The 17,789-nt window shown below is 36.9% G+C and overlaps 1 protein-coding gene and 1 pseudogene across 2 annotated transcripts; one reads left to right on the forward strand and one right to left on the reverse strand.

The window, feature by feature from the left end:
* Positions 1-261: 261 nt before the first annotated feature.
* LOC145570315 (uncharacterized) lies at positions 262-10,120 on the reverse strand. Of its 2 annotated transcripts, none has more exons than XM_081629354.1 (6): positions 9,870-10,120; positions 9,050-9,348; positions 8,877-8,937; positions 7,234-7,349; positions 6,061-6,340; positions 262-582 (listed from the first exon to the last, which is right to left on the reverse strand). In XM_081629354.1, the coding sequence occupies exons 2-5, from the start codon at positions 9,308-9,310 to the stop codon at positions 6,068-6,070; spliced, it is 711 nt and encodes a 236-aa protein (XP_081485480.1). In that variant the 5' UTR covers positions 9,311-9,348; positions 9,870-10,120; the 3' UTR covers positions 262-582; positions 6,061-6,067. The 2 variants fall into 2 exon arrangements, with proteins under 2 accessions (XP_081485480.1, XP_081485479.1); XM_081629353.1 differs by having other exon boundaries at positions 9,050-9,357.
* A 4,205-nt stretch (positions 10,121-14,325) lies between these two features.
* On the forward strand, positions 14,326-16,610 carry LOC145571963 (cell division control protein 45 homolog; annotated as a pseudogene).
* Positions 16,611-17,789: the final 1,179 nt, after the last annotated feature.

Raw genomic sequence — 17,789 nt, forward strand, 5'->3', positions numbered from 1 at the left:
ACTGACCCTTTAAAAGGGGCAATAAGTCTTAACAACTTATCAGCTAAAAAAGCTGAAACAATTTTTCCTGTAATCAGAATACAATTGGCAAAAGATGCAGAACATAAGATAGAACATTGTTGCCAATATGGCATCAAATGTTTTAACCAAAACCAATCCATCTAATAATTTATAATATTGAATGTTTACAAATCATTTTGATAAGCTTGTCTAATCTATATTGCCAACAATATCAATGATAGTATCTCTATCAAAGGTCAACAACAGCCACAACATTTGAATAATATGACCCAATGGGATGAGGTAACCTTGAAGCCCCGATGGCTAATGCTAAAAGAAAGAAGAAAGAAATAAGAAAGAAAAACCTAAATTAGGGCATCAGAAGTTCCACCAATACAACGGACATCACTTTACAAACTCCCGAATATTGGCAAATGGGGATACTCCCCAACCTTTTAGTCCTTTTTCTTATAAATTGAAGGCTTAATTAACAATTTGCTGAAGATCAATGACTTCTTTCTAACCTCCACCAGCATCAAAAGACATCAGGAATTTCCTACCTTGAAATGAATAGATAGGAATCTGTTTAAAAATAAGAAAGACCAAAAATTCAGCGAGCTTTTGTACAAATTTCCAGATATGGCGTAGCTTTTATTAGCATAACAGGTTTAAACAAAGGATTTGGTGTTCAAAATAATTGCCATTTACATCACAAATTACAATTACAACAGTTTCCATACAAAAAGGTTTTCAATCTTCCGGGCAAGAGGAGGATCATTGAATAAATGCAACAAAATCCAATAAAAGATACAAGCAACCCATGAGGAGGAGAGAAACAATATGCCTTAGAAACCTACTGAATTTGTATTAAATGAAGATATTCCATCATTGAGGAATAAAACAAAAAATACATCACATTATTTCAATCCAACCAGCTTTGTCCAATACAAAATCACCGTCACATGTCTTCAAATAGAACAGATCAAATTAAATTTTTTTTTTTTTTTTGGAAACACAGATCAAATTAAATGATACTTGCATAAATAACCACAAAACAAAAAATAAACTCTGTAATTTGATACGTCTACTATATATTAAAGGAACAAATATGTAATAGAAAAGGTCTAATAAATACTACTGATAATCAATCAACAGGAGGAAGCCATAACCATCACCATCATGCACAGCCAAGAACAATTTTATACAGCACATGCAAGCAAGCAAACACAAAAACTCCTTGGCACCAAGCACCACCACAAATTCACGATAATACAATCTATGCCACCGATGTTATAACTGTCATTTGGTTAAAAAACCAGTAAGGAAATCAGTCAATTTGTTCAATATCCTGCCACTTCCCTCCACCACTACCACTACCACTACCACTCTACCACACACACACACACACACACACAAACCCTTAGATACCAGTATAAACAAAGCAAAATGATGTCAATGGCACTAGAGCAAGGGGGTGATTCTCAGCAGTCCCCAAACCCCAAGATTTCAGCTGACGGCCACCCCTAGCTGTCCCACACCATTGGTTGTCAAAAGCCCATACATCCACACCAGAACAAAGGCTGGATTACAATACTTGCATTGCAATAAGAAGGTAAGAGAGACAAAGGCAGACAACAAAATTTGTGTTGGAGGCAATACAAGTCCAGGTGGGGTATGGCATGATGATTTAAAAACATTTTGTCACCAAATTTAGACCATATAAAATAGTTCAAACCATAAACCAGACAAAAACAATTCAATCCTATCTATCAAGTCCATTTCATATTTTTTTCAAAAACACTTTAACCAAAAAAGGATTCCAGCATGCTATACAAACACCTCAGCAAAGACGGTTAATAAAAAACAAATATCCAACGAAACACACCTAGGATGAGAGGACACCAAGCCACCACCTTACCCCAACAGCATACAGTAATGTTATCTAAAACCCCCCATTGATAGACAAAGGTTGGTTGCGAGTAAAATCACATCAATAAAAACAAAAGCATTGCCTAAAGGAGGAGGAGACCAGCTAGGGCTTCACAATAACAAGACAGACTAGAGCGGAAGACTGCTATTTGCTTTTTAAGTAGGGCTACATGTTTTTTTGGGGTTTGAGAAGGAGAAGGTGGCATGAAGACTCATTATTTTAAGTAGGGCTCTCAGAATCATGCCTATGTTCAAGATCCACCAATTCAGGACTAATTCTTTCCAGTTTACAACTTTGCCTATCATCCAGATCCTTAAGCTTAATCTGGTGGTCAATGTAATACGATCCAGAGCACAAATGAAAATAGAAAAAAGATTGGGATGTCACCTAAAACTCCGCCAGTGGGTTTCCCGCTGCCAGTCCCAAGCCTGGATAAAGGAGGAGGGTTACGGTAGGCCAGTGACAGCCAGTATAAAACTTTGTCACATCCCATGACATGAGCCAAACAGATATTTTCGTGGGGGCGTTCCCTACTCAGCGACGCGCTGCACTTCCTAGACCCGGGTGTAGTGATAAGTATGCAAGGGTTGCTAGGTCGTCGCCCAGAAGCGACGCGCCACATTGCCCGAGTGTGGTGTCAAATGAGCAAGGGCGTGCCATTGGGGCGTTCCCTACTGAGCGACGCGCTGCACTTCCCAGACCCGGGTGCAGTGATAAGTATGTAAGGGTTGCTAGGTCGTCGCCCAGAAGCGACGCGCCATATTGCCCAATTGTGGTGTCAAATAATCAAGGGCTTGGAGTTGGGATCAGGAGGGAGCGTGGGAGAAAAGAATTTAGTTTGCGGATTGGTTCTTGGAATGTGGGGTCTCTTACGGGAAAATCAGCAGAATTGGTAGAAGTAATGAAAAGACGACGCGTGAACATCATGTGCCTCCAAGAGACAAGATGGACAGGAGAAGGAGCTCGAGGCTTGGTTTTGGGGTATAAGGTATGGTATGTTGGGCAAGAAACGAGCCACAGAACAAGGAATGGTGGAGCTAGGAACGGAGTTGGTGTGGTTCTCGATGAGAGGTTGGCAAAAGAGGTGATCGAGGTCTATCGGAAGAACGATAGGTTGATAAGGCTGAAGTTGCTATGTGGCAAGGAGATTGTGAATGTTATCAGTGCTTATGCTCCCCAAGTGGGTTTAGATGCAGAAGAGAAACGACAATTTTGGGAGGACCTAGACGAGGTGGTGCAGGGTGTCCACCACTCAGAGAAGTTATATATTGGAGGGGATCTAAATGGGCACGTTGGGGCGAGCCGAGATGGCTATGAGAGTGTCCATGGAGGCTTTGGGTATGGGCAGAGGGACGCCGGTGGTGAAGCTATTATGGATTTTGCCCAATCATATGATTTAATTTTGGCTAATACTTGGTTTAAGAAGAGGGATTCACACTTGATAACTTTTCGGAATGGAGCAAATGCAACTCAAATAGACTTCCTGCTCACAAGGAGCATAGATAGACAAAGTTGCATAAACTGTAAGGTTATCCCAGGGGAGAGTGTGGTCACCCAACACCGGCTATTGGTAATGACTATTCGTCTGAAAGAGAAGGCGAAGAAAAAAGTTAGACAAGAAGAACCAAGGATAAGATGGTGGACCCTAAGGGATGCAAAAGCTAAGGTTTTTACAGAAAAGGTAATTGAAGAAGCGGATTGGGATGGAGAGGTGGATCCGGACATGACTTGGTTACGAATGAAGAACTGTTTCCTAAGAGTGGCCAAAGAGGTCTTAGGGGAAGTAAGGGGAAGAACTTCGGTACAGAGAGATACTTCGTGGTGGAATGAAGAGGTGAAAGCAGTAATTAAGCAAAAAAGGGAATGCTATCAAGCCTTAGGAAAATGTAGGAGTGATGAAACCTTTGCAGCGTATAAGGAGGCTAAGAGTAAGGCAAAGGCAGCTGTTCGCCAAACAAAAGAAAAGGCATATCAGGAGGTTTATGAAAAGCTTGATTCCAAGGAGGGAGAAAGGATCATTTATAAGATGGCAAAGAGAAGACAAGAGGCAAGGAAGGATATTGGCATGGTGAAGTGTGTCAAAGATAAGAACCAAATGGTCCTAGTGCAAGAGGAGGGCATCAAGGACAGGTGGAAGGGGTACTTCGATGAATTATTTAATGGAAGTAATGGAGTTGTGATAGGAGATACCTCTATGAGTGATGAAGAAATCAACATGGAGTATGTGCGAAGGATTAGGAGAGTAGAGGTGGAGATTGCACTGAGGAAGATGAAACCTAAGAAGGCGGTTGGCCCTGATGGGGTACCGATAGAGGTGTGGAGGTGTTTGGGTAAGATTGGTATTGATTGGTTAACAAACCTTTTCAACAAGATATGGACGGCTACAAGGATCCCACAAGATTGGAGGAAGAGCACCTTGGTCCCGGTTTATAAAAACAAAGGAGACGCTCAAGATTGTTCTAACTATCGAGGAATTAAGCTTATGAGCCATACTATGAAGTTGTGGGAAAGGGTGATTGAACAAAGGTTGAGGGCATGCACAAGCATTTCAGATAACCAATTTGGTTTTATGCCTGGGAGATCTACTATGGAGGCAATCCATTTGATAAGACAAATGATGGAGTTTTATAGGGTAAAGAAGAAAGATCTTCATATGGTCTTTATTGATTTAGAGAAGGCATATGACAAGGTGCCAAGAGAGATACTTTGGTGGGCAATGTTGAAGAAAGGTATCCCACGAAGGTATGTAGACCTAGTTAAGGATATGTATCGGGATGTGTCAACAAATGTGAGGACATGCGGAGGGTTGACAAAAGATTTCCCTATTACAATCGGATTGCATCAAGGGTCTGCATTAAGCCCTTTTCTTTTTGCAACGGTTCTAGATGAATTAACTAGACCAATTCAAGATGAGGTTCCATGGTGTATGCTGTTCGCAGATGATATCGTTTTGGTGGATGAGACTAAGGATGGGGTTAATGTCAAGTTGGAGCAATGGAGGCAAAGGTTGGAATCTAGAGGGTTTAAGCTAAGTCGGAGTAAGACTGAATATTTGGTATGTCGTTTTGGCACTCAGGGGGGGACAAGCAATGAAGTGGTGAGTTTGGATGGAAAGGATTTGACCATGAGTGAATGTTTTAAGTACCTAGGGTCGATCATCCAGAAGAATGGTGACATTGATCAAGACGTGACCCACAGGATTAAGTCAGGGTGGCTTAAATGGAGAGCGGCCACGGGAGTGTTATGCGACCGCAGCATTCCCTTAAAGTTGAAGGGAAAATTCTACAGGACTGCCATAAGACCAGTGTTGCTCTATGGTACAGAATGTTGGGCTTCTAAGAAAGAGCATATTAAAAAGATGGAGGTTACGGAAATGCGCATGTTAAGGTGGATGTGTGGAAACACTTTAAGAGATAGAATCAGAAATGAGGTTATTCGCAAGAAAGTAGGTGTGGCGGGCATTGTAGATAAATTAAGGGAAAATCGTCTGCGTTGGTTTGGACATGTAAGACGGAGACCCGAGGGTGCACCGGTGCGAAGAGTGGAAGAGTGGGACCATGGAGGGATTAAACGAGGAAGAGGGAGACCAAAGATGACTTGGTTGGAAGGAGTGAGGAAGGATATGAAGTGCATGGATTTACGTGAGGATGAAGTTTTGGATCGTAAGGGATGGAGGAGAAAGATTTATGTTGATGACTACACGGAATAATCAAATTTGGTTCATGTTAGCCGACCCCACTTTTGGGATTAAGGCTTTGATTGATTGATTGATTGATTGATTGGGATGTCACCTAAGAGAAAGTACAGGCCCCATAAATCAAAAGCATTAAACTCGGCCAGTGTCAAATTCATGTGAGTTCATGAAGTCACAACATTACACCAGATAAAGCTGCAACCTATGTCCAAAAATAAATAGAACAAGTTGTTTAGCTTCAAGGGCGTATTGCAGATAAGACACATGATTAATGACAAAAAGACAAGGCACAACCAAATCAATGATGTAGGGCCCAAAAAATTGTGATGATTACATCAGATGACTATCATTTAACAGATACATTCAAGGTATGCACTGATAAAATGAACAGGTAGCAGAGAGATTGGTAATGCCAATAATAGAAGCAGGAACAAACCTCAAATTTATCTAGTAGTAGGTAGGTAGATCCTGATTACATCTTTCATTGTCACCTTTCTCCTGCAGGTGGGACACTTCCCCTGAGTAGATATTGATTTCTTAATGCATGCCCTGCAGAAAATGTGACCACACTTTGTTGTCACCTCTTCAACCAATGGACTTATGCAAACAGGACAACTGAATGTGGGCTCAGGTGGAGGAGAAGGAGGAGGTGGTGGTGGTGGTGGTGGTGCAACCATGCTTCTTGTTTGCGCTTGACAACTCTTACCATTTCCACACTAACATCAAGAAAGCAGAGAATATCAAGCCAACAGCAATCAGCTACTTAAATAATAAATGCCTAAAACCTACAACTAAAACCTGTCCAAACATCACAGATTATCACTACAAATACAATTCCAAAACCTGAAATAACCATCCATGTGTAAAGCAGCCAAAACCACTAATCAAATAGCAAATGTGAGACGATAAAACATAACGATTGAAGCAAGTGAATCCACAACAACTGAAGACATCTAACATACTTCACCTTGACAATAAAGTATCATGACCAGCTATTTTACAAAAACAGGCCAAAGTATAGATCAAAATGGAGAGAAATTACCTCAGATCCATATCTAGGCTCTGAGCATTGTAAAAGGCAAAAATAATTACCATATTTCACTGTACTGAAGCAGCTATGCTAGGGGTCACAATAGTAATTATTCGAACTGATCAGGAAAGTTTTTTTAAAAACCATGAAAAAGCAATTCAGCTATTAGGCTAATTCTAGGCCAACATTCCAAGCTAAGTTGAGCAATATATCAAACAAAATCAAATCAATCCATCATATTTTACACTCATCCAAGAGAAACAAGCCATATTACACAACCCTAATAGACAGAACCCAAACTTTCCTTACTGAACCAAGTAAAATTTGGTAGGTATACTAGCAGCTCAAAAAAAATATTACCAAATGTAAAAATTATAAAAAGTACATACAAAGCCTTTGCAATTGTGCCCATTAAAACTTAATTAAGGAAATAAAGAGATTACCCTCTCCCTTTGTAAACCTTGCACTTTATTAAGTTTGGTTACTTGATCAAACTATAACGAGAAACAAGAATAGCCGGCTAGAGTACAGGAAAACACATACTGAAGAGAAAATAGACTCGAAATATATGACAATTACCACGCCATTGCCGCGCCTTTCCGGAATAACATATGATTCACAATTGATGACAGGTGGGTTTGTTGAGCCTCTTTGTCGCTTGTTACGGTTATTAGCAGCAACTCTGCTTGAAGATTCTATTCCAAAAACAAAACATACAGCAAAAATAAGTCCATTGCAGTTTGGTAAAAGAAAGGAAAATAAAACTTGTCAATAGCACATGTATCAGATAAAACACATTTGGACACGCAAAACAAATTCTATGAACTTTACCATGTACATTCATTAAGCAAAAACAGAACCTGCAAACCATCTACTATACTAATAGTGCCAACAAAGTGTGCCAGATTTTATTCAGAGACTAATAGATCCCAAAACCATCACCTTCACTTTTATAGTTCCACGAATTTTATTCAATATGATCCTACTGAAACCTGACTACCTCATGATTAGCCTCTATGATACTATATATAAGTACAGTAGCATGCATCATTAAAACTGATATGTTGAAATATAAGCTTAGTTAAAAAGGCGCAAGGCGCAAAAGTCGTTGGACCCGTGGCGCAAGGCAAAGGCGCGTGCCTTGTAGGTGAGGCACACTATTTATATATAAAGAATTTAAAATTAATTTGTATTAGATAAGTCTTACAAAAAATATGAAAAACGGAGAAAGGGCAATGTGATAAATAGCTAGGGTTCTTCAAATGAAATTGTGGAACATGGCTTATCACTCCTCTAATATTAAAGTAAATCTGACCGTTGTAGAGCCACATGGTGTATATTTTTTATAGAAATATCTTAAACATAATCTATTGACACCCTACAACTAGCGCAAAGAGCTCTGCCCCTGCGTAGAGAAAAATCGTATAGGCGTGCGCCTTTTCCTGCAGAACTAAAGCGCCAGCTCTCACATCTGGCTGCACCTTGCACCTAAGGTGCGCTATAAAGAGTGTGTATGTGTACATCAATTGATTTAGTCAATGTACAACAAGTTTTAGTTCATAAACTTGTCAAAGGCATAACCCGATATCCTTAGAGTAGCCAGCATTCTCCCACAAGTATAAAGAGTTTGCAATGTAACCTATCATTAAGAACTTTCAAAAAAGTCTGCACCACAAAATAATCACTCCAGATATCCTTCATCTTTTGTATACACCAAAATAAACAAAGAAACCCTCATTTTGGACATTAAATCCACAATTCACCCACTTCAGATATCAAACTGTCAAGACTCTCAGCCTTTTAATAATCCTGGAAAGTCTTTCCCCTAACTCTAAACCAAAAGTTTCACAGCAAAGTATTAGGCAACTCGATAAGGAGACATAACAACACCTAAGTTTGTGAAAGATGAGGATACTCTATTCATGACTCAAAATGAAAATAATTTGCACAACACATTTTTCAACAGCAAGATCAAGATGTATAATCCAATTACGAAACAAACAAAACCTAAGGTTTGTAATCATTGCACATTTGCACCACACATTTTTCAACAACAGTACAACTCATTACACACTTAAAAGAAAGCAAGTCCAAGAAAAAAAAAATACTCTATTCTAAACTCAAAATAAAGAAAAATCATGATCCACAGGAAAGTGTAAGAAAAGGATTATTCCATAACCTAATATAAGCCTTATCTGAAATGATGAAGAGAAATCCCTTACCCTGATCAATGTCAACAACAACATTACTTCTAGTTTGATTCCTCCTTGAATTATTTTTTGCCTGCAGTAAGAAAATTAGATTAAAACACAACCATTCAAACTCAATAGTTAAACATGCCAAGTTTGAAGGATACCCCAACTATAATTTAGCAACGAAAAGGAAAACAATCTACCTCCGCAAAGGCCCTAGGAGAGCATAAAACAACATCGTCATCAAACGAATCCACGTCAATTGGCACTACAACTTGTGGTGCAGACAACTGTTGCCCAGGTTGAACTTGCTGATCAACCGGTGGTGCATGGCTCGATGTCCCAACATCACAGAGATTATCAGAAGGTGGCACATTGAGATCAACATTTAATACCATTTTACTACGTTGAGAGTTGCGGCCGGTACTTTTGGGAGGAATAACCCTCGAAACCCTTGCGCTCATGCTACAAACAATTTGAGTCGCATATAAAACGCTGCAGCCTAACAACCCTTAAAGCATGTAAAAACACTAATTAGATATCAGATCAACTAAAACCACATACACTTAGTTTGTTTTAGCTCCTTTCACAAACATCAAAAACATGTGAAACCCCTCAAATTACCCTAATTAATTATGATTTTTCAGCATGCTTCCAAAATTGAGCACAGTAATTGCATGAATTTAAGCTTCAAATTCCACTTCACTTCTTACACCCCTCTTCCAAAATAATTGAAAATATTTATAAAAAAAAATAATAATAATAAAAAAAAATCATGAAAAAGATGCAATCTTTTTTCAAAAATAAGAAATCAAGAAGCTCCCAAACCCTAAAAATTCAATCTTTATGTAACTTCAAACACACCCAAATACCCAATTAACAAAATTCAAATCAGAAACCCTAAAATCATAATTCCACTTCAATTGACCAAATTGACACAATCAAACAACAAATTGACAATACCCGATCAAAATTCATCAATAATAACATAAACAAATTAAAGATTCTTGAGAAAAAAACTACCTGATTATGATGAATTGATGGCAGAAACCCCAGAATGGGGGTAAAATTAAAAAGACCCAAAATTGTTGATTTTACAAAAGAACGACTGAAAAAATTAAGAGAGAGAAAGAAGAGAGAAGGTGGGTAGAGGCGTAGAGACGGTGGAGTGGTGAGTTATATAGGGCGGACCATTGAGGTGTGAACCAGAATAAAGAAGCAGAAGAGAGAAAGACGGTTTTTTATTTCTTTCTTTTATTTTAGAAAATTGGAAATTTCAAATCAAACTTATTGCACGACATGTGTAATTTCCAAAATGGTTAATGTCAACAATGGGCTTCTATGAGAGTTGGATACATCATGTGATGGATTGTACTTCGAGTGTCTCTTTTTCTTTGAAGATGAATGGTAGGCCATGTTAACCCGATAAGAGGTCTTTGATTTGGGGATTCAATTTTTCCATACTTATTTTTGTTGTGTGCTGATGCTTTCTCAACCCTATTATTAATGTCGATTTCAGAGAAGAAGTGGGGGTTGATTTGGGGATCTAATTTTTCCATACTTATTTCTGTTATGTGCTGATGCTTTATCAACTCTATTATTAATGTCGATTTTCAGAGAAGAAGTGAGGGTTGATTTAGGGATCTAATTTTTCCATACTTATTTCTATTGTGTGTTGATGCTTTATCAACTCTGTTATTAATGTCGATTTCAGAGAAAAAGTGGGGTGAAAACTTGTCATGCTGTTGTTTCCTCATTTTTTTTTTTTTTTTTTTTTTTTGTAGTTTACAGTATTCTATTCACTAAAGTTACTATGCACGAATGTTCAACCATTGCTGATGTAGAGTATCTTGTCAGAAAGTTAATCTAGAGACGCTGGTAGTGAATGAGTAACTGTTGATAAGAGAAATGCAATTATTGATACTTTAAGGATAAGATAAGTTGAGAGACAAGAAAGATCTACCTACATCACCGGAAAGGTAAAAAAAAAAAAGTACTTTTGCGTGTTTGAAGGAGATAATATAGGAGAGATTGAATGGCTGAAATGAATGCCTTTTCTAGGCCACGTAAAGAAGTCTTTCCCGAAGCAATGGCATAAGCAATTCCTACTTATATGATGAGCATGTTTTAAATTTTAGAGAGCCTTATTTAATAGATCCACACTTTTTTTAATGCTGATCTGGTGAAAAAAACTACCTGATGATGATGAATTGATGATTCCGGCATAAAACCACAAAATGGGGGTAAAATTAAAAGGACCCAAAATTGTTGATTTTACAAAAGAACGAATGTAAAAATTAGGAGAGAGAAAGAAGAGAGAGATGTGTAAAGGCATAGAGACGGTGGAGTGGTGAGTTATATAGGGCGGACCATTAAGGTGTGAACCAGCATAAAGAAGCAGAAGAGAGAAAGATGGTTTTTTATTTTTTTCTTTTATTTTAGAAAATTGGAAATTTCAAATAAAACTAATTGCTCGATATGTGTAATTTCCAAAATGAGTAATGTCAACAATGGGCTTCTGTGAGTGTTGGATACATCATATCATGTGATGGACTGTATTTTGAGTGTCTCTTTTTCTTTGAAGGTGAATGGTGATCGAAATTTCAAGCCATGTTAACCAGATTAGGGGTCTTTGATATGGGGATCTAACTTTTCCATACTTATTTCTGTTGTGTGTTGATGCTTTCTTAACTCTGTTATTAAAGTCAACTTCGGAGAAGAAAAAAAGTGGGGTGAAAGTTTGTCATACTGTTGTGTTTCTCATTTGTTGTTTTTTTTTAGATCACAGTATTCTATTTACTAAAGTTACTCTGTACGAATGTTCAATGATTGCTGATATTGAGAATTTTGTTAGAAAGTTAATCTGGAAACGCGAATTTAGTGAATGAGTAACTGTTGACAAGAGTAATGAAATTATTGATACCTTAAGGATAAGAGAAGTTCATAAACAAGACAAAAAAATCTGGGCCTACCTACCATTATCAGAAAGTCAAAAAAAGTCATTTTCGCATATTTGAAGGAGAGAATTAGGAAGAGATTGAATGATTGAAATGAATGTCTTCTCTCTAGGCCAGGTTAAGAAGTCCTGATCGAAGTAATGGCATAAGCAATTCCTACGTATATGATGAGCATTTTTTAAATTCAGAGAGCCTCGTTAATGAGATCCACGCTCTTTAATGTTGATTTTGGTGGGGTTCGAGGGAGAATGATGGGAAGTTTCATTAGCAAAAATGGGAGAAACGCTTCTGTCCAACAAAAGCTAAATGTGGAATGAGTTTTAGAGATCTCAAGTGCTTCAATCAAGCTTTCTAGGCTAAAACAAGTATGGTGCTTGCTTACTAATGAGTTGTCATTAGTTTATAAAATCCTCTAAGCAAGGTACTTTAAAAATTCAAATGTTATTGAGACATATCGGAGACATGACGTAAGCTATGGTGAAGGAGCATTTAGGGTGCAAAGTCTTTGCAACAAGACAGGTTGTCTTGGAGGATGGGGTGATGGTCTGAATATCAAGGATTCAAGGTACAAGAAGCCCCATTAGCTAGTAAAAAAATATGCACATTATCCTATCAAACAGACCTGCTATGTGTAACGAAAATAAGATCGTCCATGAGAGATACATGGAGTGGGATGGAGAGATTATTGTTACCATATTTTATCCATAATTTAGAGCTATGATTCTTGCTGTCTATTGTCATTAATTAGATGTAAATTAAGATGGTCTTTTTTGAAGGTTAGTGAAGAATTAAGTCTTTATAGTAAGATCGACATATTGTTTACCACTTTACCAAAGGGGGAGGAGATGTTAGCATTGATAGTCGGATAAAGCACAACGACTTGGTAATTAGTGTGATGGGTTCGGGAACCTCCAAAACTACACCATTTTTTACGGAGTGATGTAAAAGGAAATTTGGCAATCAAGGATAGATTGGTTTAGCGTTATAAATCTAGAGATTCACTTGCCATGTTGTAGAGTAGTGCTTGAATTCTTTATTAGAGTGTGAGGCCACAAAGGCAATTTAGGGCCTGTTCACATTTACTGAATTGAGTTGAACTGAACTGATTGGAGCTGAATTGAACTGAACTGAATAGAGCTGAAATGAATATTTTATGTGAGAAGGAAATTAGGAGCTGAACTGAACTAAACTGATTGGAACTGAACTGAACTGAAATTAAGCTGAAACGAACAGGTCCTTACTAATTTAGGAATACAGTGAGTTCAAAGAAAATCTTGTAAGGATTTCGAGTACCTCGTTCGCTAAGTTGTGGATTTGGTTGAATAAAAAACATAGCATCGAGGTGATTAGCTCAATGGTTGCATTTTGGTGGGCATCTTGGAGATGTAGAAATTTGATACACTTCAAAAATAAAAGGCCAAACGTTGTTGGAGGTGATTAGTCTATGATTATAATTCACACTCAGTAAAGGTGCATAGACCTATGCCATTCTTGTCTACTTTAGGTGGAGGTACATAACTCAGGGGTGCATTAAAGCTAGTGTGGATGAAGTAGCGTGAATTAGAAGTATTGCAAGCTGAAGGAAAATAAAAAATAGTGTATTTAAGGTCTAAGTTTAGTCAATTATGACAATCATATCAAATAAGAAAAAAATACGGCGTAATTTCTTACTTCATAACTAAGATCAGATAAATTAATATAAAGTATGGAGTATACAGTTAAAACATAGTTTAAGTCCTAAGTGACAACGTAGAAGTAGTACTCCCCTACTTAGTTTAGGGTATGTTCTGTTCACCTAATTTTTATTAATCTGAATTTATTAGACCTTATTAAAACTTATTTCAATGATAATTTGTACTTGAGTAATCCTTATCATAACATATTAAAACTGAACTGAACTGAACTTATCACACCTGAAATAAGTGAAAATAAGGTGAATATAATAGACCCTTAATTAATTTGATTTGATCTTGATTTCTTCTTCAAAAAAAAAAAAAGAAAAAAAGATTTGATCTTGAGTCAAAACAATCACAAAAGGTCCAAAACCCATCAATTCATTGCCACATCAGTTTCTTAGATTAAATTTAATTATTTTTCTAATTTATAATTATGTAAGACTCTTTAAGACTCGATAAAATTTATCTCTTCAATCGCTCAGACTCATTTTTTACATATAAATTAAATTATTAAAGTTTTTTAAAAATAAAAAATAAAAAAAAATTAATTGAATGCTAAATTGAGTTTGAAGTTGAGTCTTGAATTTTCAAGACTTCACTTCAGATTTTATTAAGACCAAACTTTATAAATGCTTTAAAATAATAAAGTCTTGTCTTAAGATCGCAAAATTAGAAAATGATGATGTCATCTAGAATTTTAAGACTTAGAGCTAATCTTGCCCTTATTCCATTTCTTCTATAGTTCTATCACGTGACTCATTAATACCGCTAAATTAAATTTAAGCGCTTTTCTTATATTTTTAAAAACATTTCAATTTTCAATTTTCGAACTAATCTACGCAAAAATCACAAAAAAAAAAAAAAAAAAAAAACTTCTTTTTCATTTCTTCAATTTTCTGTAAATCTGGAGAGCTAACAATCAAAAAGGCGAACGAATTTCCGGCAATTTTAATTAATACCCATCAATTCCAGGTACTTCCCCAAAAAACCCTAATTTTAAATTTTCATACTTAGGTCATTTCATCATTAATTTCAATCCCACTTTTGATTTAATTAAATCCACAATTATTAATGAAAATCATGTTTTCCTCAAAAAAAAAAAAAAAAATGAAAATCATGTTTAGAGAGCAAAAAATTGAAGCATTTTACTCAAAATTAAGGGATTCGGCTTTACAAGTGTCAAATTATTCCCCAGATTTGTTTGATTCTGCTTCAGCTTCATCCCCTTTGTTAATTTTTCCTTCTATTTCAGATGTAGATTCATTCTGTGCCCTAAAAATTGTTTTTCATATACTTGAATCGGATTCGGTACAGTATGCTTGTTACCCAGTATCGTCTTTCAAAGAGATTCATAAGTATTTGGAGCCTAGTTTGAGCTTATCACCTGACACGCCTCTTACATTGTTGCTTATTTTGGGAGTGTCATAGGGATTTGAGGAAGTTGTTGAGTTTGTCGTAATCGATTCGGGTTTTTGTTGTGGATAGTCACCGTTCTATTCATTTGCATAATTTGAGTAATGGGAATGATTGGGTGGTTGTGCTTTAATACTAAGGATGATGAGGAACAGGCTGATTTGACATGTGATTTCGATATTTGGCAGTTGGCTAATGTGAGTGATTTGAATAGTGATGATGAAGAGGGGGAGGAGAGTGATGAAGAGGGGAGCAAGAATGACGATGAGGCCGGGTTGAATAGGAAGAAGAGGAGGGTTTCAGATTGAAGGAGAAGCTTCACCCAGATAAGCTTTTCAGGAAGTTGAAAAGACAGTTTATCAGATGGGGTACATTTCATGGTAAGCCATCTGGGTGTTTGATGTATGATTTATCGCATTCGTTGAGGAAAAACATGAATGAGCAGCTATGGTTAGCTTGTGTGTCGATAACTGATCAGTTTGTTCATGAGAGGCTGACCACTGACTAGAGGTGCCACGCAGGGGTTATGAAAGATGGGACAAAGATTTGCGCTCCTGATTCTCTAGGATTGCATGTGAGGATGAGCTGAGGTTGATGTTGTTGAGGGAGTGGAATTTGTTTGATTAAATGCTGCGTTCTTCTTACATTGAAACAAAGATGAAGACTTGGAGTGAATGGGATGCAGAAGATTAAGCTTCTATTAGCTAAGATGGGGTTTGCACTTAGCTTATTGAATGCCAGCAGAAGTTTCAATACATGAATATTGATGTTAAATGAAGGATGAATTTGAGCGATTTCTGCCTGAATATGGTCTCACTGACTTCTATTACAGAAGTTGTATGCGGCTTCATGTGTATAGTTCAAGGGTTTCTGCTGCAGATGTGGTATATGAGGTCACTGCCCTTTTGAAATCGCTCATCAAGTTTGATGGTTCTTGTGCTTCTAAGCGGTTTGGGGTTGCTTATGATGCACAGTCAATGAATAACTTGGATCAGTTGGGGCTTGGAATGCAGAACACAGTAAAGGTACAGCGACCTATTCTAAGACAAGGAAGCATGGCTATAACCATAAGGGGTTCAATAAGAAGTGGGAGGAAATTCAGGTGGGTTAAACTCGAAGATTCAGCAGACACCAAGCTATTAGGATATCCTCAAGCATTGACCAAATTATGCTACTTCGTGATGGATGCATTGAGAGAGAAAGGGACAAGAATGAAGCGTCTTCTGTGTGCTTGTCTAACACAAGAACTGGACAAAGTGTTAATTGTTGGGGTGACAGGGCATCGAATTGGGGCAGTACAAGGTAATGCATTTGGCATGGCTTTCAAGAATGCAGCCCAGGAAATTGGTGCTGAATTATTCCACAAGCTCTTCGAATCATCATGGATAATCTTGGATAGAGTTGCTGTCAATTCTTTCATGGTTAGGCTAATTGAAAAACTGTAGTATAGAAAAATAGAACGCCCTTGCTAGCTATGCCTAATAATATTGTTGCATTTGTGTGGTCGTGTCTCATCATACTCTTGATTGTTGGAGTGATTTATGAGCAGTATAAGATAGAGCTGAGCAACACACCAAAGCTAAACTTCCAATTCATATTTTAGGTTTGTATTCTTGTCATTACAATACTAACAAAGTAACAATACTACCATACTAGTACAATACAATGTTGTTTTTTTTTTTTTTTTTTTTTAAACTTTTTTTTGTGGAGGTTCATTGCATTTTCTGGTTGATACAATATAATGTAATTATTTGGTGCACATTTGACAATGATTCTCCTTCCTTGCGTTGTTCTTTGTCACTTAGTTCATGGTTTCTTTTGTCAAAATAGTCTTCAATGGTTTTTAAGACACCCACATAATGTCACGCATAAGCAATTATCAACTACCAATTCTACCAAATAATTCACGGGAAAATCTCAAACCCTTCCTAAAAAGTCTATTTTGTGTGTGTTTTTCGCTGAATACCTCTCTTACTGTTAGCAAGAATTACCATAACGTTCATAAGCATGTCATAAAGTAAAAGCCCTATTTTACGCATTACATCATTACTGTATGTGCTAATGTTTGTTGATTTAGATTGACCCCATTATTTGGGCTTGGCTAGATGTGTGATAGTAAGTGGTATAAATAATAACATCAAGAGCAAAATTTAATTTTGTCTCAAGGTGGAAAATTATCCAAAGTGACACATTCTCTTTCTCTTCTCTTATTTCTTTTCTTTATTTCCCCTCTCCCTCATGCCACACACTCCCCCACGCACATCATTGGTGGCCGGCACCACCATCGCCCACCACAATCGACTAACATTGCTAGAACAAGGCCGACAACAGTAACAACCACGGGGAGCATTAATTATCAATTTTTGTGTTTATTATATATTTTCAACAAATTTTTAATTTTGGATGTTGTTTTGACGCGTTCTATCATTTTTTATAGGTAGGTTGGATACTAGGGTTTCATAACATGACATCATATCATGATAAAGATTTCTTTTTTACTTAGTGTTTTGATAAACATTTCTTAAACTCGTCAAACATTTGGGAAATGGGTACATACGTTTATTTCTGCTAATAAGCTCATCAAACATGATCAAAGTATAGCTTGATTGTTAGTTTAATACATACATTTTCTTTAATGTACTTTTAGATTTATTTGTTATGTTTTACTTTTAATTTGGATTTATTTCTTTGTTTGAACCCAATTTAATACATGCGTTTATTTTCTTGCCCTCTTACTTCTCCTGTAATGTGACGATGACTATTCAAAAAAAAAAAAAAAGTCGTGGCGACGATGTAGATGCCTCCTCTAAATGAGTTTGATTATAATTACAATTTGACCAAAATTTTGAGTATTGGTATTTAGAGTAATATCCTTTGGTATAGAAATTAAAGAAAAT

The sequence above is a fragment of the Chenopodium album genome, chromosome 12, assembly GCF_948465745.1.
Source record: "Chenopodium album chromosome 12, dcCheAlbu1.1, whole genome shotgun sequence".
In the NCBI taxonomy this organism is placed as follows: domain Eukaryota; kingdom Viridiplantae; phylum Streptophyta; class Magnoliopsida; order Caryophyllales; family Amaranthaceae; genus Chenopodium; species Chenopodium album.

Excerpts from the sequence above, each read along its gene's own strand:
- LOC145570315 (XM_081629354.1), bottom strand. The coding sequence starts at position 9,310 with ATGAGCGCAAGGGTTTCGAGGGTTATTCCTCCCAAAAGTACCGGCCGC. Across the intron at positions 8,938-9,049 it reads CTCCTAGGGCCTTTGCGGAG|GCAAAAAATAATTCAAGGAG; the intron begins GTAGATTGTTTT and ends TTCTTACTGCAG. Across the intron at positions 6,341-7,233 it reads AAAGGCGCGGCAATGGCGTG|TGTGGAAATGGTAAGAGTTG; the intron begins GTAATTGTCATA and ends TCTTGATGTTAG.